The 24415-nt window shown below is 48.4% G+C and overlaps 1 protein-coding gene across 4 annotated transcripts in view; it reads right to left on the bottom strand.

The window, feature by feature from the left end:
• Positions 1-1027: 1027 nt before the first annotated feature.
• Positions 1028-24415, bottom strand: part of LOC119442084 (uncharacterized) — a 41077-nt gene continuing 17689 nt past the window's right edge. For 3 of the 4 annotated variants that reach the window (XM_049661878.1, XM_049661877.1, XM_049661876.1), the window contains exons 4-6: positions 18600-18752; positions 6578-6677; positions 1030-5155 (exon numbers count right to left, since the gene is read on the bottom strand). In XM_049661878.1, the coding sequence (XP_049517835.1) occupies positions 5041-5155; positions 6578-6677; positions 18600-18752 (368 nt within the window). In that variant the 3' untranslated portion in view covers positions 1030-5040. Of the gene's footprint in view, positions 5156-6577; positions 6678-18599; positions 18753-24415 lie in introns of all 4 variants that reach the window. The other variant, XM_049661875.1, reaches the window with a different exon arrangement.

The following is a 24415-nucleotide window of genomic DNA, read 5'->3' as shown; positions in this document are numbered from 1 at the left end:
CATTCTTGCATTCTGCATGCAATCGTCGCACGTTGCTGAAAGCCAGCTCTACGAATGGCGAAGCAAATTAGAGTTTGGTGATGGGCAGCACGTAAGTACTGGCAAGCATAACATTTAAAAGATAACAAATGGGACTGCGGCTGACGCAGCAATCGTTAGGATATCGAGACATCGCAACAAGTGTGGAAACACCGTGGAAGTAATGGGTAGCGCCAAACAGCGTATTTCTGCTCTTATTTTTACATTACCCCATTGGATTTTCTGAGAACACACTTAGTTGTTTGTGCCATATGTCCAGTCATGTCACTTTTTTATATCGCCACGTTGGTCTACTAATTAAAAATTTTCGAGCGAAGCTTGTATTGCCTCACTCGTGTCGGCGTAGGTGTTGGTGTTGGTGTACGAAAAAAAAACCCAAGCCGCGCAAAAATGGCTTGTCGGGCTGAGGAATCGAACCACCAATCTCCGGTTTGCGAGACCACCACGCTAACCGATTCAGCCACTGTCGTTTCTTTTTTTTTAACTTTCTGTTTTGTAACACCATGTCGAACAACTAGAAGTCGGGAAAACAAGATAAAATAGTAAATTTTCAATGCCGAATTTCAGCATTCCTGGGATGACTATTTTAGAATTCTTTGAGCGCAGTCAAGAATTCCACCCTCGACCGCCACGCAGGTACAGATTCTTGTGCTCTCTGTATTTATACAAATCTGGACATGCATTTGTGGAAATACATTCGTGCAGGCCGAGCATCCGGCTCGCAATGATACCCCGCCATGTTCATCATACGCGCCCTTTAAAGCTGGGTTTTATATGTATGAAGAAGTAGACGCGGCACCCGCAGTTGGCGCGCGCGATCACGCCGTACCCCCAGCCAATTACAGGCGTTCCCTCCCTCCAGAGGAGGGAAAGGGTGTGATATTGCGTGTTCGCTTGGTTCGCTCGCCTCGCGCAATGTTCCCAACGCCAATGAATTTATTTGCCCATGACCGTGCGCGAGGTTTCGCTCACCGCGGCGGTCCCGGTGGATTCGAAGGCGGGGACGCTGGGAGGTACAGGGACTCGCTCCTAACTTTCCACGAGATCTTGACGCATTATCATCTTTCTCGGAGGGTTTTCCCACTTCCTCACCCTAGACTCACTCGACCGCAATCGTCGGCCTTGAGGATGCTCCAAACGGGGTCTTTCCCTTCGAGGGGCAGGTTTAGTCACTTCTCGCCCAACATCGAACCGCAATGTCCGGACTGCGGAGAGGCGTATTGCTCATTAGCCCATATGCTCTGGCAATGCCCTGCGTTACGCGACACAGAGTTCATCAACGAAGAGGACTGGGAGGAAGCCCTTAAAAACGGCGATCTCTCGGTTCAACTTCGGGCTGTCCAGAGGGCCTGCGAGAGGGCGGAGGGCCACGGTCTTCCGGTCCCTGCGTGGGAGCGGCCCGCGACTGCTACCGACTTCCCCTGAAAGGGGGCGTCCCAGCGCAGTTCCTCAGGACCTGAATAAATGTTCTTCGTCCGTCCGTGCGTCCGTCCGTCCGTCCCGCTCGCCGTTCCCCGCCAGTTCAGACACGGCAGTCTGATGGGGAGCCCTCGTTTGGTTAGTTCTGCCGAATAGCAGGCTACGTTAAAGGAACGGCAGCGGCAGCGGGCCCATGAATGTCGCAAACACTCAAAAAGCTAACCAACCCCCCCCCCCCCCCCCCCCCTCTCCTACGGTTGGACAAGCTTCGTGTGCTCACCTGTTCCGGGTAAGGAAGAGGCTATACGGTTTTTAAAGACTAAACCAAGCCGTTTATGCGGCAATGTTTAGTCACTATAGCACTCACCATTAGCCAACGGCTGTGGATGTTCCACGCGATTTGTTGGATCGGAACAGAGGAATAGTCGAACTAGATATTGCCGTTAAAGCCATTTGTGTTGACAGGCAAGCTGCACGTGCAGGGGCATCGGAAGTGCGGTAAGTAGAGTGTCTTCTCCTGGCCCCCCAATTCATACGTCGGTGCTGACAGAAGCTACCAAACCGACTGTTGGGCCGTAGAGCTACCCTGTCATGATCATCACCTGGACACTCGCTGCAGCTACTAAACGGATAGCAGTAACTAAAATAGAAGGGTGGCAAATCGGCATTGACAACAGCAGCAGAAGAAACATTGCAAGGAAGGCACACAGCATACCCAATTATGTCTGCTTTTACAGGTTTAAGTATTTCCCACACTATTCTGGAGGTCATAGGCGATGACATAAACGTCGCTAATTTTTAATTTCTCACTCAAGGCTGCCACGTTACTCTGAGTTTGGACACGGAGGATATCAGCACAGAATTGAAGTAGCATACGTTCAACTGCCATATTTATCACACTATTTCCAGACTTTCAGTGTGAGTGATATAACATTAAAATTTTCAAACGTAGCAGCCTGCCACAATGGCACCAGATGTGTTATCATGCTGGCAAGCCTTCCGGAAAGCTTATTCGCAAACCACAACCCGCACGAGTACTTTCAGGCACCGAGGAACATTGCTATTGCTTCTAACTAACCTGCTGCGGCTGTTGCACAATAACTGCGCTTGTTTCGGGGCATGTAAAGGCAGGTAGCGATGCAACGATTACTTGGAAAGCTCGAGAAGCTTGAGGCAGGCACTGTGCAGTCTAGCTGTATCAGACAATCCCTGAACCCGACAACCCCCTTTCCAGAGGCCTATCCCGAGGATCGCAAGTCATTTTAACAAAGGCAAGAGCAGGGTACGCAATGACAAAGGACATTATCGCCTTATGGCTGTGGCGACGGCAACGTACGTAATGACCTTGACCGCCGGCAATCCCCTCCTGAAAGGCTGAGCATGCATAAGATTGGCAACTCCAGCGTTCATCACCTATTGTGCAATACGAAGGACTGAAGATGATTCCGTGAAAAATCACCGACCTAAGTAGGTGAAGTCGTTTGAAGACTGGGTCTGACAACGGGTTAACGTCAAGAAGACACCTTACTCACTATAGAGCTTCACGTGTGAAGCTTCCATAGTGAGCCACCCTTAACATCCTTCCCGCTTACCCACTTACCTGAATAGGTATAGAGTCATACATTAAATATGTTGTTCTCTCTCTCTATGTGCAACATACGTACGTGCCGGGTTTCATGTGCATGTATTGCAGCTACAAATCGCACTTGAATTTAGCTTTTCGTTAGACTCAGCCGCAACTGTAGCGGCATATCGCGAGCACAGTGCTTGTACCAACACCTATGCAGTGTTATATGGGTGTGCAAACAGGAACAATTTAGAACGTCTCTGTCGAGACCTCGTGACATTTCACCTTGCATGACGTGAGCCATCGACACGGTTTCCTTTCTAGTAGGCCAAGAACATTTACTTTAACTTCAAATATAGGTCCGTGTAGTTTCCAAATAAGGCGGGGTTATTACACGGTTTAAAACTTGATGTGAGGAATTTTATGTATCGCTGCCCTAATACATGTACTCGCGTGCATTGGCAAAGTCGGCGCAAAGTTGGAGTATTTTCGCAATCTTCAACATTGCTTATTCGTATTTAGTAATGTTTCGTTGGTGTACAGGGTGTTCTTTTATAGCTGCACAAAATAAAGAAAAATGATTGTCGCAGATAGCAAAAAACTCGATGTAAATTGCTCGATCGGGTGGCCACTACTTAAACGAGAAATCGAAATGCTTAATTGAATGTTTGCATGATTACACTAATTATATTTTTATTAATTACTTTACTGTACATATTTTAATTCACGAAAAGTAGCCGGTGAGTTCACCAGGCGTACCCACTTGGAGCGAATTCTCATGACTACGCCAGTTTCGAGATATCAATTTTCTTAGTGTCCGATGAAATCCATTGGCGTTCAGTTACTTTTGTGCTTCAATGCTTAAAACAGCGTTTTCCTATAAAAAAAAAAGTAGGTGAAACAACAGTGCATTTTTACCACAAGATTGATGGCGCCTATTTCGAAACCGGTGCCACCCTCAAAATTCGTTCTAGGTCGAAATGCCTTGCATACTCCCTAGCTACAATTCGTAGATTGAAATACCGGGTGTTCAAAATTAAGCTTTACGGAATTTTTAAAAATTGCCTGCGGCAGGTAGCATAATTCTTATCGTTGAGCTGGGTTATTCACACAGGCGGCCATTAGTAGCACGAGAAATCGAAACATATATTCAACTAATTAACAAAAACTGAAAAATGAACTTCTTAGTTAATTACTTTACGACACATATTGCAATTTACGAATTGTAGCCGGCGAGTTTGCAAGACGCATCCACTTGAAATGAATTTCCATGATGACACCTGTTTCGAGATATTATTTCCCAAAGTGTGGGACGAAATACATAAGCGTTCCAGTTACTTTTGTGCTTCAATGTATAAAACAGCATTTTGGTAAAAAGTAAGTGGAACAACAGTGCATTTTTACGGCGAGTTTGATGGCGCATATCTCCAAACTGGTGTCATATCCTGGAAATTCATTCCAAGTGGATGCGCCTGACAAGCTCACCGGCTAGAATTTGTAAATTGCGATACGTGTCGTAAACTAATTAACTAAGTAGCACTAACTTCTTGTTAATTAGTTGAATATGTATTTCAATTTCTCGTGCTACTAATGTCCGCCTCTTCGAATAACTCAACGATAAGAATTATGCGACCTGCCACAGGCGATTTCTAAAAATTCCTTAAAACTTAACTTCGGACACCCTGCATGTGCCGAAATGTAATAAATTAAAATGTAATTATGTAATTAAGTGTTATTATGTTAATTATTCAAACACGCATCTTGATTTTCCGTAGAAGTAGTGGGCCACCTCATCGAGTGATTTCGATTAAGGAATGTAATTGTGCTATCTGCCACAGGCAAATTTAAAAAAAATTTGGTGCATCTAAAAAAAGAACACACCGTCTAACGCGCGGCCAGGTTAGATCCAACAAGACAGTCTAGAAGTTCACTGTAGCACTTTGCACTCATCACAGCTCACTGTACCCAAGACATCACACGAAAGAAGTCCACAAGGGGTACAGTATTTGATTATGCTATAGTTCAGAGGGTACTGGTGAGGCCATGGTGATAAAGGAGTTCCTCCTCGAGGCATTATGCTCCAAGCCGTCATCATCCGGGACATTAGCGAGAAGAGTGGATCCAGCCGTCCTGCAGAAGGAAACAATAACAAACATACTTAATTTACTTGTGCCCAATCAGAGTAGATGTGCTGAAAAGCAGCACGGCACCACACGCAATTATGGGCACTAAAGCATTTCCGGAAGGCCGGAAATGCTGATATTTAAGGTAGAGGTGCTTCTTTGAAACGTGGCAGTGTATAAGACACAGATACAGAAATAAGCACGGAAGACACCACGATGCGCCACTTCCAATCGATTTATTGCACAAAATACATGGCCTTCTATGCGCAGCCGGAAACCTGCACCAAATACCCCATATTGCCTCCGCTTGTAAGAAGGCAATTTCATTAGGCGATAGATTAGCCGACGCCTCAGTGACTCATACCGATTCCAACCTTGCGATAAAGTTAGCTTAAATTAAATCACGCAGTGTTTCGTCATTGTGGAAAGCGAGTACAACACAGTCGGCATAAATCAATGCTTTTCATGTAGCTGAAATTTGCTATTTATGCCACATTTATATATTAGCGAGAGGTGACGCTTCCTTTCGCTTCTTTCCTGTGTAACCTGACTTATGACTCGACAGAGGTTGGCGTTTCATTTTAACGGGGTAAGTTCTATGAACCCATGGTCTGTCTTGCCCACAGTAATGTGTTCTTGCTCACTTTCTTTGTCTGTCCCACATGGCTTACGTACTCCCTATAGGGACAAGCTGCTGAAGCATTCCATGCGCGGTGCCCCGGCGGAGCGAACACAGGCAACGATTTTTAAGGCAATATCCACCTGCCGCCAACCATCACCCCGCCTGACCTCACTGTTCCCTCCTTTCTGAATGTGTTCTAGTTGAGAAAGCAGTGAGAAGTTGTAGGGATGGTACGAAAACTTTCAGAAAATGAAATAAATGTGGGACAGGCAGTCATTTTTGCTAATAAAATTGCAAGCAGTCTCTCTGGTCCCAGAGTTTGCATACCATATACATTGTACTGCTTGTGTGAAATAATATTAGGCTTTCAATCCATCCAGTTACTGAAATATGTTGCGACGTATTCGACGGGAAATACTTGTTTTAATAGCACACTCAGGACAACAACAGGAAAAGGTCACCCAGACTTTCTTGCACGTTTCGGACCTTCTGTTTTTCGGTACCAAGAGCCTGGGTCACAAGCGGATAGAGCTTCTGTCTCCATGACTAGTATATTCTTTAGTTTCCTGCTTTATTTTGTTGCAGTTCTTTTTCTTTTTTTATATGACAGTTTATTTATTCATTCCTTTTTTTTTCTCATTTCCCACTCTCTTCTTTATTATTTGTTTTAGCGGGTCTCGTTGGCCCAAATCACTATGTCGCACGTGTCATAGTTTTTCAAGGCTCTGCTAACAGTTAATAGTGCATTAAACTATCCACTTTAAGATATCAGGGAAGGGCAACTCATGAAACAGACCAGTCACGTACCTGCGCATCCTACGCGCCGCCAGCACAGCAAGCGCCGCTAGCAGGACGGCCGCTGCAGCAGCGCTCGAGACCCAGGCCAAAATGCTCGCCAAGTGTGGACCTACAACAACAAAAACCAAAAACGATTCTATAATTGCAATGGGTGCCGTACTAAAGCTATTATTGCTGTGGACCACTAAAGTGAAAGCATCAAGCCTACGAGCAAGCATTAGGGAAGAGGAAGTGGCTATCGGAAGAGGCAAACCGCGTTAGCTGCCTCATTGAATGCTGGCCACCTCAATCGTAGTCTCTAGGAAAGGGAACAGGCAAAAGGAAGTCCACATGTTCCATAGGCGGCGGCGGCGGCGGCGACGACGACGACGACGACGACGACAACAACAACAACAACGACAACGACAACAACAACAACAACAACAACAACAACAACAACAACAACAACAACAAGTTTACTGAAGCGTCAGGAAGGCTTCACTGCTAGGGTAGCGACCGTGGGACACTTCACTTTATTTTTACCCCTAAATTTATGAATATGCCCTCTCAAAATTTCTGTTGGCATTGAGTTGACTATTCCTTTGTGTTAAATGTTTGCCTTTCCCCCATTTTGTGTTTTGTTAGACGCACATTTCAAACAATCTAATGTGGCGAATCCCCCCTGTGGGTACGAGCCATGTTTTGAGGCAACAACAACAACAAGATCAGAGTGCAGCGCAGAGCCGTTTCGGTGGTGGTGTGAAAAGGCCGACGAGAGGAGTCTGTTATTGGGATGGATTGATGGATTAGAAACTTTATTAGGGTCCTTTAGGGCGCGCGCTAGTTCGTTGCGGGCCGCTCCCACGTCGGGAGAGGCCGGCCAAGCCTCTCTGCCACGTCGCGGGCCCGTTGGACTACCCATAACGGTTCTTCGAGGTTGGGGCTGCGTAGAACCACATCCCAGCGTGAAGAAATGTTGGTTTTATCGCCGCGTAAAGTGGGACACCGCCAGAGCATGTGATCTAAGTTCGCTAAGTCATTTTATAATGCACATGCATTTGTCGTCTAAATTTCGGGTTGAAGTTTTGTGAAGAAGTAGGGGGTTTTGGTATGCCCCCGTCTGAAGAAGCCTTATTGTTAAAGCCTGAGGTCCCACGAGAAACTACTGTCTGGCGCCGAGCCGCGCTCCCTGCAGACGGCTCGTCTTTTCCCCAATTACACTCTCACTTCCTCATACCCACGAGCGGGATTGGCCACACTGGAGGTGATGAAAAACGCACACAAGAAAAAAAAAACACAAATAAAAAAGGAGACATTCCGGAATACACGAAGGCCACAATTTTGATATAGAATGCCTCACCAAAAATTAATTCAAATAAACCACAATCAGCGCCCGTAGTAGCGTAAGCTTCCGGACGCTTGAACTAAACTTGCGCACACCTGATATAATGGATCGACCTGTGGCCGGTACCGCCAAGCAGAGTCTTTCAGTCTGGGTCTATATAGGGTCCATGTGGATTTAGACGCGGACTAAGAGATTATCATCGTCCGCAAAGTCACAGAAGTCCGGCAATGCTTTGTGAGCAGTGACCATGGGCCGGGAACAGGAGATGCTGGAACGGTAGCTGGCTCAAGGACGAGAATGAGGACCATAACGGAACCACGAGTGATGCCGACAATAAGGCCTGCAAGCGGCAATCACAGTGTGTCGACGATGACGACGCGAACGACGGAACAACGAATCAGACGATGCATCTATAAGATGCGAACCCGGAATCCTAGGAGGGCGCGACTATTTTTTTTACGACTCTTTCTGCAAACGCAGGTATGATGACGATATCATACCTCCTGCAAACGAGTATGATGACGATAAACACAATCATGGTATCTTGACGAAATAGCCCTCACTGGTTATCACTGTAAGAGAAAGGAAATGCACTAAGCACGTAACGTATATGACTAGCTAAAGGCAACCGCTTGTATATCTGGTCATAGAAAGTCAGAACGACAACTGTCTCCTGTATGTTGGTTGCACTGCATGCACAAGTACAATAAGTATTGGACGCCCCATATTTAAACTTCTATGCTATGGCCATGGAATATTCAGCCCATGACATACTTTTCTCGCTCATGAAAAAGTGAAATTCATAGAGCAAAGAAGACGAGGACAATGACACGGCGCACAGGTCACAGGTTTCGCTAAGCCATATTTCTCGCACATGTTTGTCGTCTTTCAAACAACAAAGAAATCGGACTCATGACAAGTTGGTGTAATAACAGTGCCAGGGTCTGCAGCTGGCTAGAATGAACGTTGGTGTGGATTCGCATGAGCCAGCTGCTCAGCACTGAAGCACAATATGGCAGGCGATTCTGTTCCGACGCCGCGAACGGCGCCAATCTTAGTAGCCGAATTCACAAAACTTTTCATTTGTAAAATCTGTTTACCACTGGCCGGTCGCATTCGCTAATCATATTCCCAACATCACGAGTGGTTATCATCAGCTCTTACGAAAACTTTTGATACAATATTTAAAAAATAAATACGGACCTTGGTCTTTGTCACTTTCAAGCCGTACACAGTGAATAATAGTAGGTATATAACTCTTGCATTCTAGCGCATTTTTTTATTTCCTGCATTTCAGTGTAGAGCGTGCTCGAGAAAAATTATCTGTGCCGACTGCATTTTCAGGTGTAAATGCAGCACAATCAATTATGAACAACAACAACAACAACAACAACAACGACCCGCCGTGGTTGCTCAGTGGCTATGGTGTTGGGCTGCTGAGCACGAGGTCGCGGGATCGAATCCCGGCCACGGCGGCCGCATTTCGATGGGGGCGAAATGCGAAAACACCCGTGTACTTAGATTTAGGTGCACGTTAAAAAACCCCAGGTGGTCCAAATTTCCGGAGTCCCCCACTACGGCGTGCATCATAATCAGAACTGGTTTTGGCACGTAAAACCCCATAATTTAATTTAATTTTTTAACAATAATAATAATAATAATAATTTTGGTTTAATTATTAAATTTATTCCTACCAGGTGATTCTTGGACTAGTGGGTACATGCCGGTAACTGAAGTAAACAGAAAAGCAACCAGGACGAAACTAAAAATATGGTTGATCCCTCTTTCATAGGAATCGGTAGAACACGTAAGTGAAACATGTCTTCACAGAAGCCGTTGTATTTTTGATTCGTGAACTCACGGTCCGCTGCAGCGAAAAGTGCACAATTTGCGGGCCGCCGACCATGTTGCAGGTTTGCTTAGCGCACGGCGTCCATACTGGCGAGTTGTTTCGCCGAAGGAGCAAACATTCTGGTCCGGCACCGTAGTGGCTACGGCCGCCAGTCGAGCTGCGACGCCCACAGCTGCAGGAATGCCAGTCGCAGAGTTCGCGCCGTGCGCCGCGAACGTGCGAACGCATTCTGCTTCACGCTGGAGTGTATCTCGTCGGAGCAAAGCGACATTCGCCCGGCGACGTTGTTGCCTTTCTGAGCCTTTTATTGCAGCAGTTGTGTCGGGTGGTGCCATCGCAAGCGAAGCAGTAGGCGATGCACTGCTGATGCACGTTGAAGCCGCAATACACAGGTGACGAGGGGCCACAGGCTAATCCGACGCTAACTGCCCACACGAGGCCACAGAAGTACATGGATTTGTCTGATCTTCGTGCTTGTGGATTTACACGTTCTTGCAGCTTTGTTTATTGCGCTTTATATGCCTTTATTGTCGTAAATTTTAGAACAATCTATACTTTTCGAAGTGCATAAGATGATGCGAACACGCACAATCGCTACTGATTACAGCGGTTTAGCTTGGCGAGGTGGCGAAATCGAAACGTGCCAAGCGTCTCAATGCACTGGTTTGCCCGCGATAAATTCATAAGGGCATCTTATGTCACGTGTCGAGGTGTTCGTCCGTGACTTCCCGTGTTCGAATCCTGCCGTCGGACTATATTAATAATGTTTTTTATTGTATGGTTATTTATTGTATAATTATTGCATGAAACTATGCACGAGGCTATACTTTGTTGTTTATTCTATGGCTACACCGTGTTGGACCCTCCGCTGTGCTGTGACTACCGAAGTGCTCCCTGTCGGCGCTCGTTAGTCTCACAATGCAGTGCTTCGCTTCACCGCTAATAGATGACAACTATCACATCCGTTACATGCGTTGCCGGAAATCAGTCGTTAAATCCGGGATAAAACACTTTGGTGTTAAAAAAAATATTTGTAGTATCGTTGGGTTATGCGGACGCGAGAGGCTCGAGCGCACACAGCTCAGGGAACTTGGACATACAGTGCGGTCCACTGTTAAATGGAGCACTCTAATGTGTAATTCTAGCTTTGCTGACATTCTATCCAGGTGCCGGCTGAAGCTATGTCACTGTATACTGCACAGGTGCGTAGAAAGGTGCAAGAGTCACCAACCACAAATCCTCTGCTGCAATTCCGGGTGCTTGTACACTCGCAAGAGGAAAAAAAAGAAATATCGTATACGTGCTATTTGAAAGGAGCTAGACCCGCAGTCTGCATTCTACATATCACACGTGGTTTACACCACGGTGCCGAATGAAAAAAAAAATGCCGCGTATCTGCGTGCTTCGCTGCAAATGTCGTCGAAAGACGATAGTCTTCTGCCGGCCGTACTACATGAGTGCTGGTCTGATCCGCGGCCACCCGTGATGCTGTTATCGTACCATTTCCGTCCTGGCATGATAAATGCAATGGAGGTTTGTTTGAACAGATTTCATTTTACCGCATTATTTCATCAAGCGGCCATTTATGTTTTGCCCTGCCTCAGACAGCGCTTCCTTTATGTTGAATCGGCCGCATCTGGCTGGCATTGATAAAATTGAGGAGGCGCTGCGTGAGACATGGACGCCATCTGGCAATACATCGGGAAACATGAGCTTGTGCAGAGGGTTTTCTTCCTCCATGGCAGAGGGCGCTCGTCGGCGCGCAGTCGGGGAACGTCGTTCGTCGGCGCGCATAGCATGGCATTTTCAGCGCAGCTTAAGAAACTAGGGTGTTTAGAGTTACGTATCTATGTATTTTCTATTAAAGGAACACACCTCCTAATACTTACCTAGTGATGTTGCGAATCAGATATGCGTAATATTTACTTTGTGATCGATAACGTTCACAAGTATGAACAGCCGTACCAGTTTAAGTAGTGTGGGCGGTAAGCAAGTGGTCCAACTTTGGCCGGGCGGCTGAATCGGGTGACAGACAGACAGACAGACAGACAGACAGACCAAATTTTCAGCGTTTAAGTTCCCCAAGAAAGACTATCGTCTTTAAAAAAGATACCTCTTCGGTACGGGTCCGGGTTCAGTGCGCACCAATGCCGTTCCGGTTGAGTTCCGGTTCGGAGAAATAACAATTTATAAGGTTTGGCATAGTAAACTTTATCTTACGCTATGACATGTCTTCACACTGCTATCGACATATCTTTATGGCACACGTGCAAGAGTTGTCAGGAAGTGAAAGAAATGAGCTCGCTGGCACGTTGGAGACAAAAATGAATGTTTTTACATGAAAAATACTAAATTATGGGGCTATACGTGCCAAAAACACGGTATGATTATGAGGCAAGTGTTAGCGGAGAACCCAGGATTAATGTTGACCATCTGGGGTTCTTTAACGTGGCCGCAATGCAGAGTTCTGTTGCATTTCGCCCCCATCAAAATACGACCGCGGCGCCCTCGCGCTTAGAAGTGCAATTGCAAAGCCACTACGCCTCCACGGCGGGAAATGTTTTTACATAAACATGAATAACGTTTAATGTTGTACATAAAAACGGTCACCCTTAGGCAGCAAGACTGTGTGGCACGCGGCCTCGACGCGTCTATCCCCGCGCTCCCTCGTTTCCTTTTATTGTCATCCATACTGAGCATGGGCAAGACAGTAGACAATTACGGGGGTGTTCGAACAGCAAAGTGTTCCAATCGAATCGAATACGATTAAGGACAGGATGCTTCGCAGATGCGAAAGGAGTGCAAACCATCATACAAATTACGAAAAGCATTGGGCACCCGCCGTGGTTGCGTAGTGGCTTTGCGCTGCTGTAAGCACGAGGTCGTGGGATCAAATCCCGGACGCGGCGGCTGCATTTCGATGGGAGCCAAAAAAGCTTGTGCATTGGGTGCACGTTAAAGAACCCCAGGTGGTCGAAATTAACCCGGAGTCCTCCACCAAGGGGTGCCTCATAATCATATCGGGCTTTTGGCACGTAAAGCCCCAGAATTTACTTCAAAAGTGTAAGAATATATATATATATATATATATATATATATATATATATATATATATTGTACTGGAGATTATCGGTACTGGCACGGTAAAGTGTGAAAGAGGAAGTCGACGAACTAGGAGTGCGCGCTCGATCAGTGTCCAGCTGAGACGGCTCCGTCTTCTTGTACTTCAGTCAGACGTCCTGTGGACTTGCAAGAACATCCCGTGACATTTGGTGGAGGTGCTGGGTTAACGTTTTCCCCGACCTGGAGCTCCGCAGCCGTACGTTGCCATCTGCGGCCACAATGACCGACGACGCCGGCCCTTCGCAATCCGCTCCCGCCCCCCCGGCTGTTGTGTGTTCTGGTGCGGTACGTCAGCGCGACCCTGCCATCTTCAGCGGCACCGACGATCACGACGTGGAGGACTGGCTTGCAGAGTATGACCGCGTTAGCGCGCATAACAAGTGGTCTGATCGCGACAAGCTGACCAACGCCATCTTTTATCTGACTGATGTGGCACATCTGTGGTTTAGAAACCACGAAGCCGAATTTCCAACCTGGTCAGCTTTCACCGAGACCCTCACTTCGGTCTTCGGCCGTCCCGCTGTGCGCAGACTCCGTGCTGAACAACGTTTGCGTGGTCGCGCTCAACACAGCGGTGAAACCTTCACGAGCTACATTGAGGACGTCATCGACCTCTGTAAGCGCGTGAATGCGTCCATGACCGAAGCCGACAAGATAAGGCACATTATGAAAGGCATAGACGACGATGCCTTCCATATGCTCGTGGCCAAGAACCCTACGACAGTTGCACAAGTAATTGAGCTCTGTCAAAGCTTCGACGAGCTGCGCAAGCAGCGCCTTTCCACCCGTCGCACCAGTGCGCAGTCCGCGGACCTCTCGGCCTTGGAGCCTGGATGCCTTGGCGCTGATCACTCTGACTTGTTGCCGCAGATTCAACAATACATTCGGGAAGAAGTGGCTCGCCAGCTCTCTCTTGTAGCGTGTGTTGCTGAGCCTGCTTCCACGCTAGAACCATCGCTCCGTCGTGTCATTCAAGCACAAGTTTGAGGCGCTCCCACCTCCCTCTCCACCGCCGCCTGTGACTGCGCCTCTGACTTACGCTGCCGCTCTCAGCCGACCTCCTCCGCGACCGATGCCTACTACCTCCCGACCCGCCGCTAGTTTCTACTCGTCGCCACTTCCGGTACGCCCGGTCCACGTGCCCTTATCGCCTTCCGGGCCTTCTCTTAACCCTTGGCGTACTCCGGACAACCGCCCTGTTTCGCATGCGGTATTCCGGGACATGTTGCGCGTTTCTGTCGCCGCCGTGGACTTTATTTTCGTCGTGACGTGCCGAACCTCGGCTACCTTCCCCACGAGCCTTCGCATCGTTCTATCCCTGAACCCTCGGACTCGTATTCTCGTCGCGCCGCCTTCAACTCTCGTCGGTCTCCTTCCCCTCGCCGCCGTTCCCTTTCACCCATGCTTCGCCGTTCCAGCTCTGGTCAGGAGGAAAACTGACAGCCGCAGTTCCCGAGACAAGAACTGCGCCATCGTCGAAATTTTCAAGGCCTCGTCTTTCTCCTCCTAACGAAATCGCCGTATTTGTGGAAAGCGTCGCGACAACAGCTCTTGTCGATACGGGGGCTGCCCTTTCTATCATAAGTGAAGACCTCTGCCGCAAACTCAAGAAAGTAACGATTCCTGTACCAGACATTTCCCTACGCACGGCAAGCTCGCAGCAAGTCAAGCCTTCGGCCGCATGTACGGCTCGTGTTATGATTCAGGATGAACTATATTTGTAGAATTCGTCGTCCTATGCCGTGCTTCGCATGACGTTATTCTGGGTTGGGACTTCCTTTCCGCACACCATGCTGTTGTCGACTGCGCTCGCGCGCAACTGGCTTTGTCTCCGTTCCGTGACTCTACCGTCGACCTCCCGAACCGTTCTCCTAAAGTGATCGTCACCGCTGACGTCATTATCGCTTCTTTTTCTGCCGCCTTGGTGCCCGTCTCTTGTGACTCTGCCCCCGCCGCGACAGCTCTTTTTACACCATCTGAAGATTGTGCGCGTCGACGGAACCTTCTACTCCCGTTTGCAGTCGTCACACTCACCGATGGTTCCGCTGCCATTTATGCGTGCAATCAATTTCCATGTCCTTCAACTCTCTTACACGGTGAATGTGTGGGGCGTCTAGACACTGTTGACGTCATTAGTCCATTTGACCTATCTTCCGATAGGTCGCCACTGCCTATCGGTGCCATCACTTCTGCTACCGCACCAGCCTCGCGTTTCCCCGATGCTTTCTTGCATACCATCGACGACGCGCTTACGCCCACACAACGCAGTGAAGTTGTTGAACTTCTTGAACGTTTTCGTGCTTCTTTCGACCTCGGCCAACCTTCCTTGGGGCGCACGACAGCGGTTGTTCACCGTATTGACACCGGTCACCATGCTCCGCTGCGCCAACGTCCATACCGTGTTTCCGCAGCCGAACGCCGTGTCATTGACGAACACGTTGACGACATGCTGAAACGAGGTGTGATCCAGCCCTCCCACAGTCCTTGGGCGTCTCCGGTCGTGCTGGTGCGGAAAAAGGATGGCTCAGTCAGGTTTTGCGTCGATTACCGCCGACTCAACAAGATTACCCGCAAGAATGTTTATCCCCTACCACGCATCGACGACGCCCTGGATTGCCTCCAGGGAGCTGAGTTCTTCTCTTCACTGGATCTGCGCTCCGGGTACTGGCAAGTGCCGATGGCTGAAGCCGACCGCCCAAAAACGGCTTTTGTAACTCCTGATGGATTATACGAGTTCAATGTAATTCCTTTCGGCCTTTGCAACGCGCCTGCAACTTTCGAGAGAATGATGGACGCTATTCTCAGGGGTCTTAAATGGCACACATGCCTTTGCTACTTAGACGACATTGTGGTCTTTTCTACCGATTTCGATACGCATCTCGCCCGCCTTGAGCAAGTTCTTGCCTGTCTCACGTCAGCTGGGTTGCAACTCAATTTGAAAAAATGTCATTTTGGTGCCCGTAAGCTTACGATCCTAGGCCACGTCGTCTCCAAAGAGGGAATTCTGCCTGATCCTGCCAAACTTCGCGCCGTTGCTGAGTACCCCAAGCCCACTACTCTAAAGGAACTACGGAGCTTCATCGGTTTGTCTTCCTATTCCCGGCGTTTCATTCGTAATTTTGCCTCGATCATCGCTCCCTTGACGCAGCTTCTTAATCGCTCGTCAGACCTGTCGGCTTGGAACTCGGAGTGTGACGAATCATTTATGAGGCTCCGCCGGCTCCTCACGTCCCCTCCAGTACTGCGCCACTTCGACCCCAATGCGCCTGCTGAGATACATACGGATGCTAGCGGTGTCGGACTTGGCGCCATTCTCGCCCAACGCAAAGATGGCTTTGACGAGTACGTTGTCGCATATGCCAGCCGCACCCTAACGAAGGCAGAATCCAACTATTCTGTGACGGAAAAAGAATGTTTGGCGATTGTTTGGGCAATCAGCAAATTTCGTACTTATCTTTACGGCCGTCAGTTTGACGTTGTCACTGATCACCATGCCTTATGCTGGTTATCGTCCTTGAAAGATCCCAGTGGCCGCCTCGCTCGTTGGGCCTTACGGCTTCAAGAGTATGACATACGTGTCATTTATCGCTCTGGACGCAAACATTCAGATGCCGACGCCCTATCCCGTTCTCCGCTACCTCCTGCCTCAGTTTGCTCCTTACCTCCCACCTGCGATTTGTCAGCTCTTAGCTTCAACGACATGCCGGCCGAGCAGCGTAAAGATCCCTGGATCTCTCTACTGCTGGACTTCCTGTCTCACCGCTCACCTGCGTCTCTCTCACGCGCCGTGCGTCGTCAAGCACACCACTTTGCCATCCGCGACGACCTTTTGTATCGACGGAATTACCTCACCGACGGCCGTCGATGGCTGCTCGTTATCCCCAGTCACCTGCGCTCACACATCTGCGCCGCTTTCCACGATGACCCCCAATGTGGCCACGCCGGCGTCTTCAAAACGTATTCCCGTCTTCGTCTTCGATACTACTGGCGAGGCATGTACAGATTCGTTCGCCAGTACGTCCGTTCATGTGCAACGTGTCAACGCCGCAAGACCCCTCCTCAGACCCCTCCCCTGCCCTGCTCGACCATTCGACCGTGTTGGAATTGATCTTTACGGCCCCCTTCCAAGCACTCCGGACGGTAACCGGTGGATCATTGTTGCCGTAGACCACCTCACACGGTACGCCGAAACATCTGCGCTGCCAGCATCCACCGCGAAAGACGTCGCTTGCTTCCTTCTTCGCCACCTCATTCTGCGACACGGGGCTCCACGTGAATTATTAAGTGACCGTGGGCGCGTCTTTCTCTCCAATGTCATCGCGGCCCTGCTAAAGGAGTGCAGCATCGTTCATCGCACCGCTTCCGCCTACCATCCACAAACTAACGGCATGACGGAACGTTTCAATCGTACGCTTGGCGACATGCTTGCCATGTACGTGTCTGGCGATCACTCCAATTGGGACCGGGTTCTTCCTTTTGTTACTTACGCCTATAACTCTGCCCCGCAAACTACCACCGGCTTCTCTCATTTCTTTCTTCTCTATGGCCTAGAACCTTCCTGCCTCTTGGACACCATTCTCACCTACCGTCCTGACGCTTCTAAAGTGACACCTGTTTCAGAAGCAGCTGCTTATGCTGAGGAATGTCGCCAACTAGCCCGCTCGTTCACCACCCAAGATCAGTGGCGCCAAAAATCACGCCATGACGCATCCGCTTCTAGTGCCCGCTATTCTCCCGGAATGCTTGTTTGGCTTCGGGTCCCGGCTACTTCCCCCAGCCAATCCACTAAGTTTTTGTCCAACTACCACGGTCCCTACCGCGTACTGCAGCAAGCATCACCTGTGAACTATGTCATCGAGCCGCTCGCGCCGTCTTCTGATCGCCGTTGCCGAGGGCGCGAAATAGTTTATGTAGCACGGCTTAAACCGTGTTACGACCCGCCGATGCTGTCTTTTCCCTAGGTCGCCAGGATGGCTTCTTTCTGTGCGGGGGGTGATTGTACTGGAGATTATCGGTATTGGCACGGTAAAGTGTGAAAGAGGAAGTCGACGAACTAGGAGGGCGCGCTCGATCAGTGTCCAGCTGAGACGGCTCCGTCTTCTTGTACTTCAGTCAGACGTCCTGTGGACTTGCAAGAACATCCCGTGACAATATATATATATATATATATATATATATATATATATATATATATATATATATATATTTGTATATACGCAGCATGGCTAGTGCACAGCCGTGACATTTTTTTTTCGGTTCAGCTTCAGCTCGGGTTCAAACACGTTCTAAGAATATCGGTTCGGGATCAGGTTAAGTGCCGGCTAGAATTCCGGTTCGGGTACGGTTTTCGGTTCAGGTTCGAATTTGGTTTGACACCCTGGTTTAGACATAGTAATACGGGGACGTGATGATTGTCCATTTGATTCGTTCTTTCTGTGGCTCATAACGTAGTAATTTTAAATCATGCACGGGAAAAAAGAAACACAAGAAAAAGAAAGCCGCTTAAAAAGCTGTAAAATGCTGCTTGTTATAAAAACGAACCATAACCAGAAACAAGCACAACGCTACAATATACGCTGTTCGCGAGTGACTTGCAAGCAAGCTTGCGCTGCCACGGCGAGGCCGTATCACTTTTTTAATTCATTTTTGATTTGCTCCTATCAATTTTCATCATGCTCATACCAACCAGTAAGCACGCCCAAGGTTTTCCACTACACCGTAGTTTCACTCACCGCTGTAAAGGGCTGGGCACGGCCCTTCTTTCGAGATGGAACCGTCAGAGCAGCGGCAGGGATGTTTGCCGTCGCACACTTCGCCCTTGCCCGAGCATTGCACCTCGGACCCACACTGGCTGTCTTTAGGCTCGGACCCGTTAGATGCCTTGGCTGCACCAATACCGTAGTGTAAAAAAAACCACAAATATTTAAGTACACAAGCTGCTGGGAACTTGTTATCACTAGCACCATTTCTTGATTTCAGTGACAAATGCAAAGTAACAGCAACAACACAAAATGTGCGCAGAAACGTGTTCTGTTAAATTAAGTTGTGCGGTTTAATATAATAAACGTTATTATTATGTCAAAAAATTCACATTACTGCACAGTGGTTCATTAGGAACGCCGCAATGAAGGGCTCCGGATTAACTTTGACCGCCTAATGTTCTTTCGTTCCACCTCCATAAGAATGTGGTCACAGCGACCGCGAATTGAACATACGACCCCCTTCTGATCATGAGCGGTCAAAGCCACTGAGACACATCGGTGGGCCGAGTGTTCATTTGTCCCCATGTGATTGCGCGTGACACGAATTAACTAAAGAAGTCTTGCGGAGAGAGAGAGAATAAACATCTTTAATGTATAAATGCAGCTTTGGAGAGGCGTCCTCATTCCAGGATGCCTTGAGCTCGGGCCGCGTCCTGGGCCCTCGCAATCAGCCGTTGCTGATCTTCGAGGTCGGAGCTGGCCAAGGCTCTCTCCCAAAGCTCGTTGGTGTGGTAGGGGTTCGGAGGATTGAGTGGTGCCTCTCTGCAGCCCCCTACTATGTGCCTGAGGGACCCGGGCTCTGCGCAGAAGCGGCATTGCGGAGAGAATTGTGTAGGGGCTATGAGGTGGTTTCTGGTTGGGTGGGGAAATGTGTTAACCTGTAGAGCTCGGAGGAATCGCTCCTGCTCTCTAGGTAGTGACTTGTGTGGGGGTGCATATGTTCTGCGGGTTAGCTTGTAGTGTTGTGTGATGTCTTGGTATGAGACTAGAGGGTGCATACGCTCCGGTTCAGATTCCTCGGCATCGGCTCGGTGGGTCAAATCTCGAGCCACGTGGTTGGCGACCTCGTTGCCAGGAATGCCGTGATGAGCTGGCGCCCAGATGATTATGACTGATCTGGTTGGCGGCTTTTGATTAATTATCTTGAGCGTAGTGGCATGAATTCTTCCGCTAGCGAAGTTGCGGCACGCCTGTTGGGAGTCGGTAACTATGACTTCAACCTGTGTTTGGGCGAGCGCGAGGGCTATGGCCGCTTCCTCGGCTTGGAGGGGATTGTATCCGGTGAGCGAAATGCTGCTCCGATGTTTTTTGTTGACGATTACGGTGGCTGTTGTGGCTGCGCGTCTGGGGTAAGACCCCGCATCCGTGTAGGCTGTAGAGGGCACAGTCCCGTATCGCTTGTGTATGGCCCGAGCAAGTCTTGCGGAAACACTCAATGTAGATGTAGGTTTATGAAAGCAGGCCTGCAGAATTGTAATTCCCCCGAAGAAGCTACAGGACAAACTCACATATGGTTTCGTCGAAGAGAGAGAGAGCTTTGTCAGCTGAAGGAAAATCTCATCTGGTTCGAGGACAGAACCCGGCATGGACACTGTTCCCAATCTTTCTCAATCAAATGAAGCCTCAGCTGGCAACACGAGGGCGAATGATTCAATAGAAATCCCGGGAAGACGCATGCAGGACGCATGTTGATTTCCATTGGAAATTCGTGATACAGAAAGGTGGATGCCCGTTTTGCCATTATGCTTGCGGTATACTAGTAGCCCAGCAGGCGGAACCAGCGTATAGGTCTCACGCGGAGCCAATACTGGTCCTACGTTTGTCCTGCTTGGGCTACTAGAGACAGTTTGTGACGACAGTTTTCTGACGGCAAGTAACATTCGTACTATGGCGTTATTTGTGACAGGACCTCGAAAATCCGGTGACGGGGCCTAAACAAACAATCAACATTTGTTTCAGCTGGTGGAAACTATCAAGTAGCTCGGCTGGAATCTCGCAGGCTTTCATCAAATTCCCCTTTACTTGAAACAGTGAACCTGGGTGCGTTCACATAAAGCTACTTGTCGATTATTCCCGAGGCGAGTCTCTTCTTTCGGTAGGCACACAATGACAGGCAGTCCAACCGGCGCGCCACGGGTCACCTGACACTCGACAGAGAGGATCACATTTTTTCACTCTGGTTGCAAGAGTAGGCAATCTTTCGCTGCGGCATCACATGAAGTCGCTGGACGAGACGCTGCATGCTATGGTTTACAGATATAAGAGGAGAACTCACTCACTCACTCACTCACTCACTCACTCACTCACTCACTCACTCACTCACTCACTCACTCACTCACTCACTCACTCACTCACTCACTCACTCACTCACTCACTCACTCACTCACTCACTCACTCACTCACTCACTCACTCACTCACTCACTCACTCACTCACTCACTCACTCACTCACTCACTCACTCACTCACTCACTCACTCACTCACTCACTCACTCACTCACTCACTCACTCACTCACTCACTCACTCACTCACTCACTCACTCACTCACTCACTCACTCACTCACTCACTCACTCACTCACTCACTCACTCACTCACTCACTCACTCACTCACTCACTCACTCACTCACTCACTCACTCACTCACTCACTCACTCACTCACTCACTCACTCACTCACTCACTCACTTAATCGCCCTTGAACTTTATGTGGAATATCGCGGTGACCACGACGGCAGAAATGCGCCTGGAGTGTCCATGTCATTGCTGTCGCAATTATATAGGAATGGCACCCATACGCTTGCGCATAACCCGCGTTCACGAAGTGAAACGTTGCTGTAATTTTTTTTTATTTTGGCACGAGATTGAGGGGATATCTTGACCTACCATCTTTCTCGGAGTTTTCACAGCCCTCTCAAAAACGCTGGACCCAATCGAACATAATTGCTTCCTTTAGGGCATCCTTTCCTTGGGTATTTAGCAACATTTTATCAATTTCTGCACTATTCTTTCCCAATTTCACACGAAATTTGATACTGATCATTTTTTCTGTCTGTACGTCGATCTTCATTTCGACAAAGAATGGACTGTTCAAAATGTGCGCGCGTGCACAGAATTTTGCCTTGTCATACAGCAGTCCACCTCGTTATCGATATCATCTGGGTTCTTTAGAATGGAGAGAGCGAGACAGGAGAGGGTGCTGCTACACCCTCTCCCGTATTTTATTGTGATAATAATTATTCATTTAAAAAATACTGCGGACAAGAAGTCCAAGCAGGGTGAGCAGGATACACAAGGCTATTTAGACAACAGAACAGGATGAAACAAGTTTGTAACAAGCTTTTCACACAATTTGTTTCGTCATAAGGCAGACAATTACGAAAATTTAATCAACTTCGTTATAATACAACTCTAACACGAAATAACACCGTTATTTACACAAATGGTATACAGGCCACGAGCGCTGGGGAAATGCTTCAGTTAGCTAATTCCAGTTTGTGGAAAAAAAAAAAGAGTACTGAAAAGTGTCAGTCCTTGCGAAAATTGGTGTTAGAGAATGAGAGTAGTGGTGTCGAGTAGGTCTGCTTATCAAGGGGGATACGTATGTTTCAGTGTCTAAGGGTAGGCTATGATTGATTAAGTTTGAAAGAAACTCCTAGTCGACTTTTCTTTCTTCAAATTTGTAATAGTTCAATACCGTTTGCGGTTAGTAATGCAGTGGGGGAGTCAGTACTCCTAAATTTACTGTAAATAAATCTGACTGCTTTTCTTTCAATTCTTTCAAGGTTCTTAATGTTAATTTTTGTGTGAGGGTCCCAAACTATATGGACACTCCAAGAGAATTTCAGCCGTCATCGTCGGCGTCGCCTTCTCCGTGATGTTCCGTATAAAGTCCAAGTGCGATAACAACGCGGCCACGCGCCGTATGCTGTGGGTGCGAGTGAAAATTTCGGAGAACTTGCGAGGATAGGCCGAAAAGCATGGTGGCTCGATCTCGCGCGCTCAAGGGAGGAACGCAGGGAGGGAGTGCGCCGACTTCGTGCGACAGACAGCCGGGGGTGGGGTGTTGTTATACTCCTGCACTTATGTCGCGGCTAAACGCGGCCGCGCAAGCCCCATCTTGAAAGCGATTTGCCGTGGGTACAGAAACTGAGCGCGCCGAGGGATGTGTGCGCTTTGTTCCCGCCACTTAGTTTGCGTTGAAGCGAGAGGCAGCACGAACGGCTGCTTGAAAACACGAACGGCTACAAATTGACAAACGTAAATCGCGAAAACAAACTGTCAGAAAGACGGAAAATATTGGAGGACGCTTAAGCTACGCCTTTAAGAGGGGAACGCGATAGCGTTATCGGGCCCCATTCGCATCGCTTTTTTCTTTGAGTCGGCTTTACTGCAACACAGAACGAGGAAAAGCGAGCTTACAAAGACCAAGCTTACACCGATCCCATTAAAGTCGGCTTCACATTTAAACAGAAATGCATTGCTGGGAAGACATTTTTCCAGGAGCAATATAAGTCGTTTTATAATAAAATGTGAAGGCCCTAGGACCTTTTTTACCATTTCATTAATTGTTTGCTTTTGTCTCGACGCGCGTGCTTGTACGAAACGCATTAGGCAGGCCAAGTCCCAATTTGACCTGCCGAGGATGCGAGCGCCATCTGGATTAGATTTTCGCAAGTAGCCTACCCGAGCGTGCCGCTGTTAGTATGGTAGAAATGCTGGCAAAAGGAGTCTGTGTTTGAGTTTCCTCGCAACAGAATTATGTTTTCTCGTACATTAAAATAACAGTCCGACGCCACCATTTCTCTAGGTTGTGGTAAGTCGTACTGTACGATTTGTCTGACGGATATCACTGTGAGAAATTCAATTTTTTCCACTAACATCTTGCACCACGCTGAGGGCGTGCGCGATCGGGGTGGTTCGGGATGATTTTCCCTGCACTATCACCTTGCGCGGTCGGGCTGGTTCGCGATGATTTTCTCCGCCACGGACGCCGACATCCACGCCGGCACCGACGCTGACGACGGATTTTCTGCGACACGGGGCCCTTAACGCTACCGCGTTAAAGGTGTTATTCGGCCTCACGCGGGATTATGTCTCATCACAGAAGGCCAAATGCAGAGCTAAGAGTATGAACGAGGACGAGTCTACTGCCGTATGCAGTGAATTCTTGTGGACAGAGACGTGGCTTATAACGACCGACTCCCCGATCTGTTGCAGCGTTTCCTATGTAGCTGAGAACAACGCAGTAATGACACAACACGAACGTGCCTTCATGCAGCTGAGGCCTCTCGACAGTGCAGGCAGATTGACTCAAGCTGAGATACTGCTCGCGAGCACCACTAAACACTATAGCCGTGTAAAACGTTGTCTAAAAGCTCCATCTTGATTCATTTGGCTATAACTGATTTATTATTACCGGGCAAAACGAAGGTCTACGCATTCCTCTTATTAAGTTTTGTGCCGAAGCCTAAGCACCGGTATTGAAATGTGAGTTCACGCATTTCGTAGTTTCTTTTTGTAATTTCAGCCGTTTTAGCACGAAAAAAGAAAATGTTCTGGACATTTATCTTGGTTTCGGTATCAAAATCCACGACGTCCAACGAGCTTGAGGCTGGAACATCAGGAGAGCGTGGCTACCTGTCTCTTGTTTTCGTGCATGCCTTTTCTAGCAAGCTTCCTCTCACGGTTAGAGTCGAGGCTTTGCTATGGCAAAAACGCAATTTCTTAATAAAGCAAAGCGTAATACTACCTTTCGTGTCACTGTTGCGTATGTATTCGGCTTCTGTAT

The sequence above is a fragment of the Dermacentor silvarum genome, chromosome 2, assembly GCF_013339745.2.
Source record: "Dermacentor silvarum isolate Dsil-2018 chromosome 2, BIME_Dsil_1.4, whole genome shotgun sequence".
NCBI classification, from domain to species: Eukaryota; Metazoa; Arthropoda; class Arachnida; order Ixodida; family Ixodidae; genus Dermacentor; species Dermacentor silvarum.
Note: the sequence above shows the minus strand (reverse complement) of the source record. Positions and strands in the feature narration are given on the sequence as shown.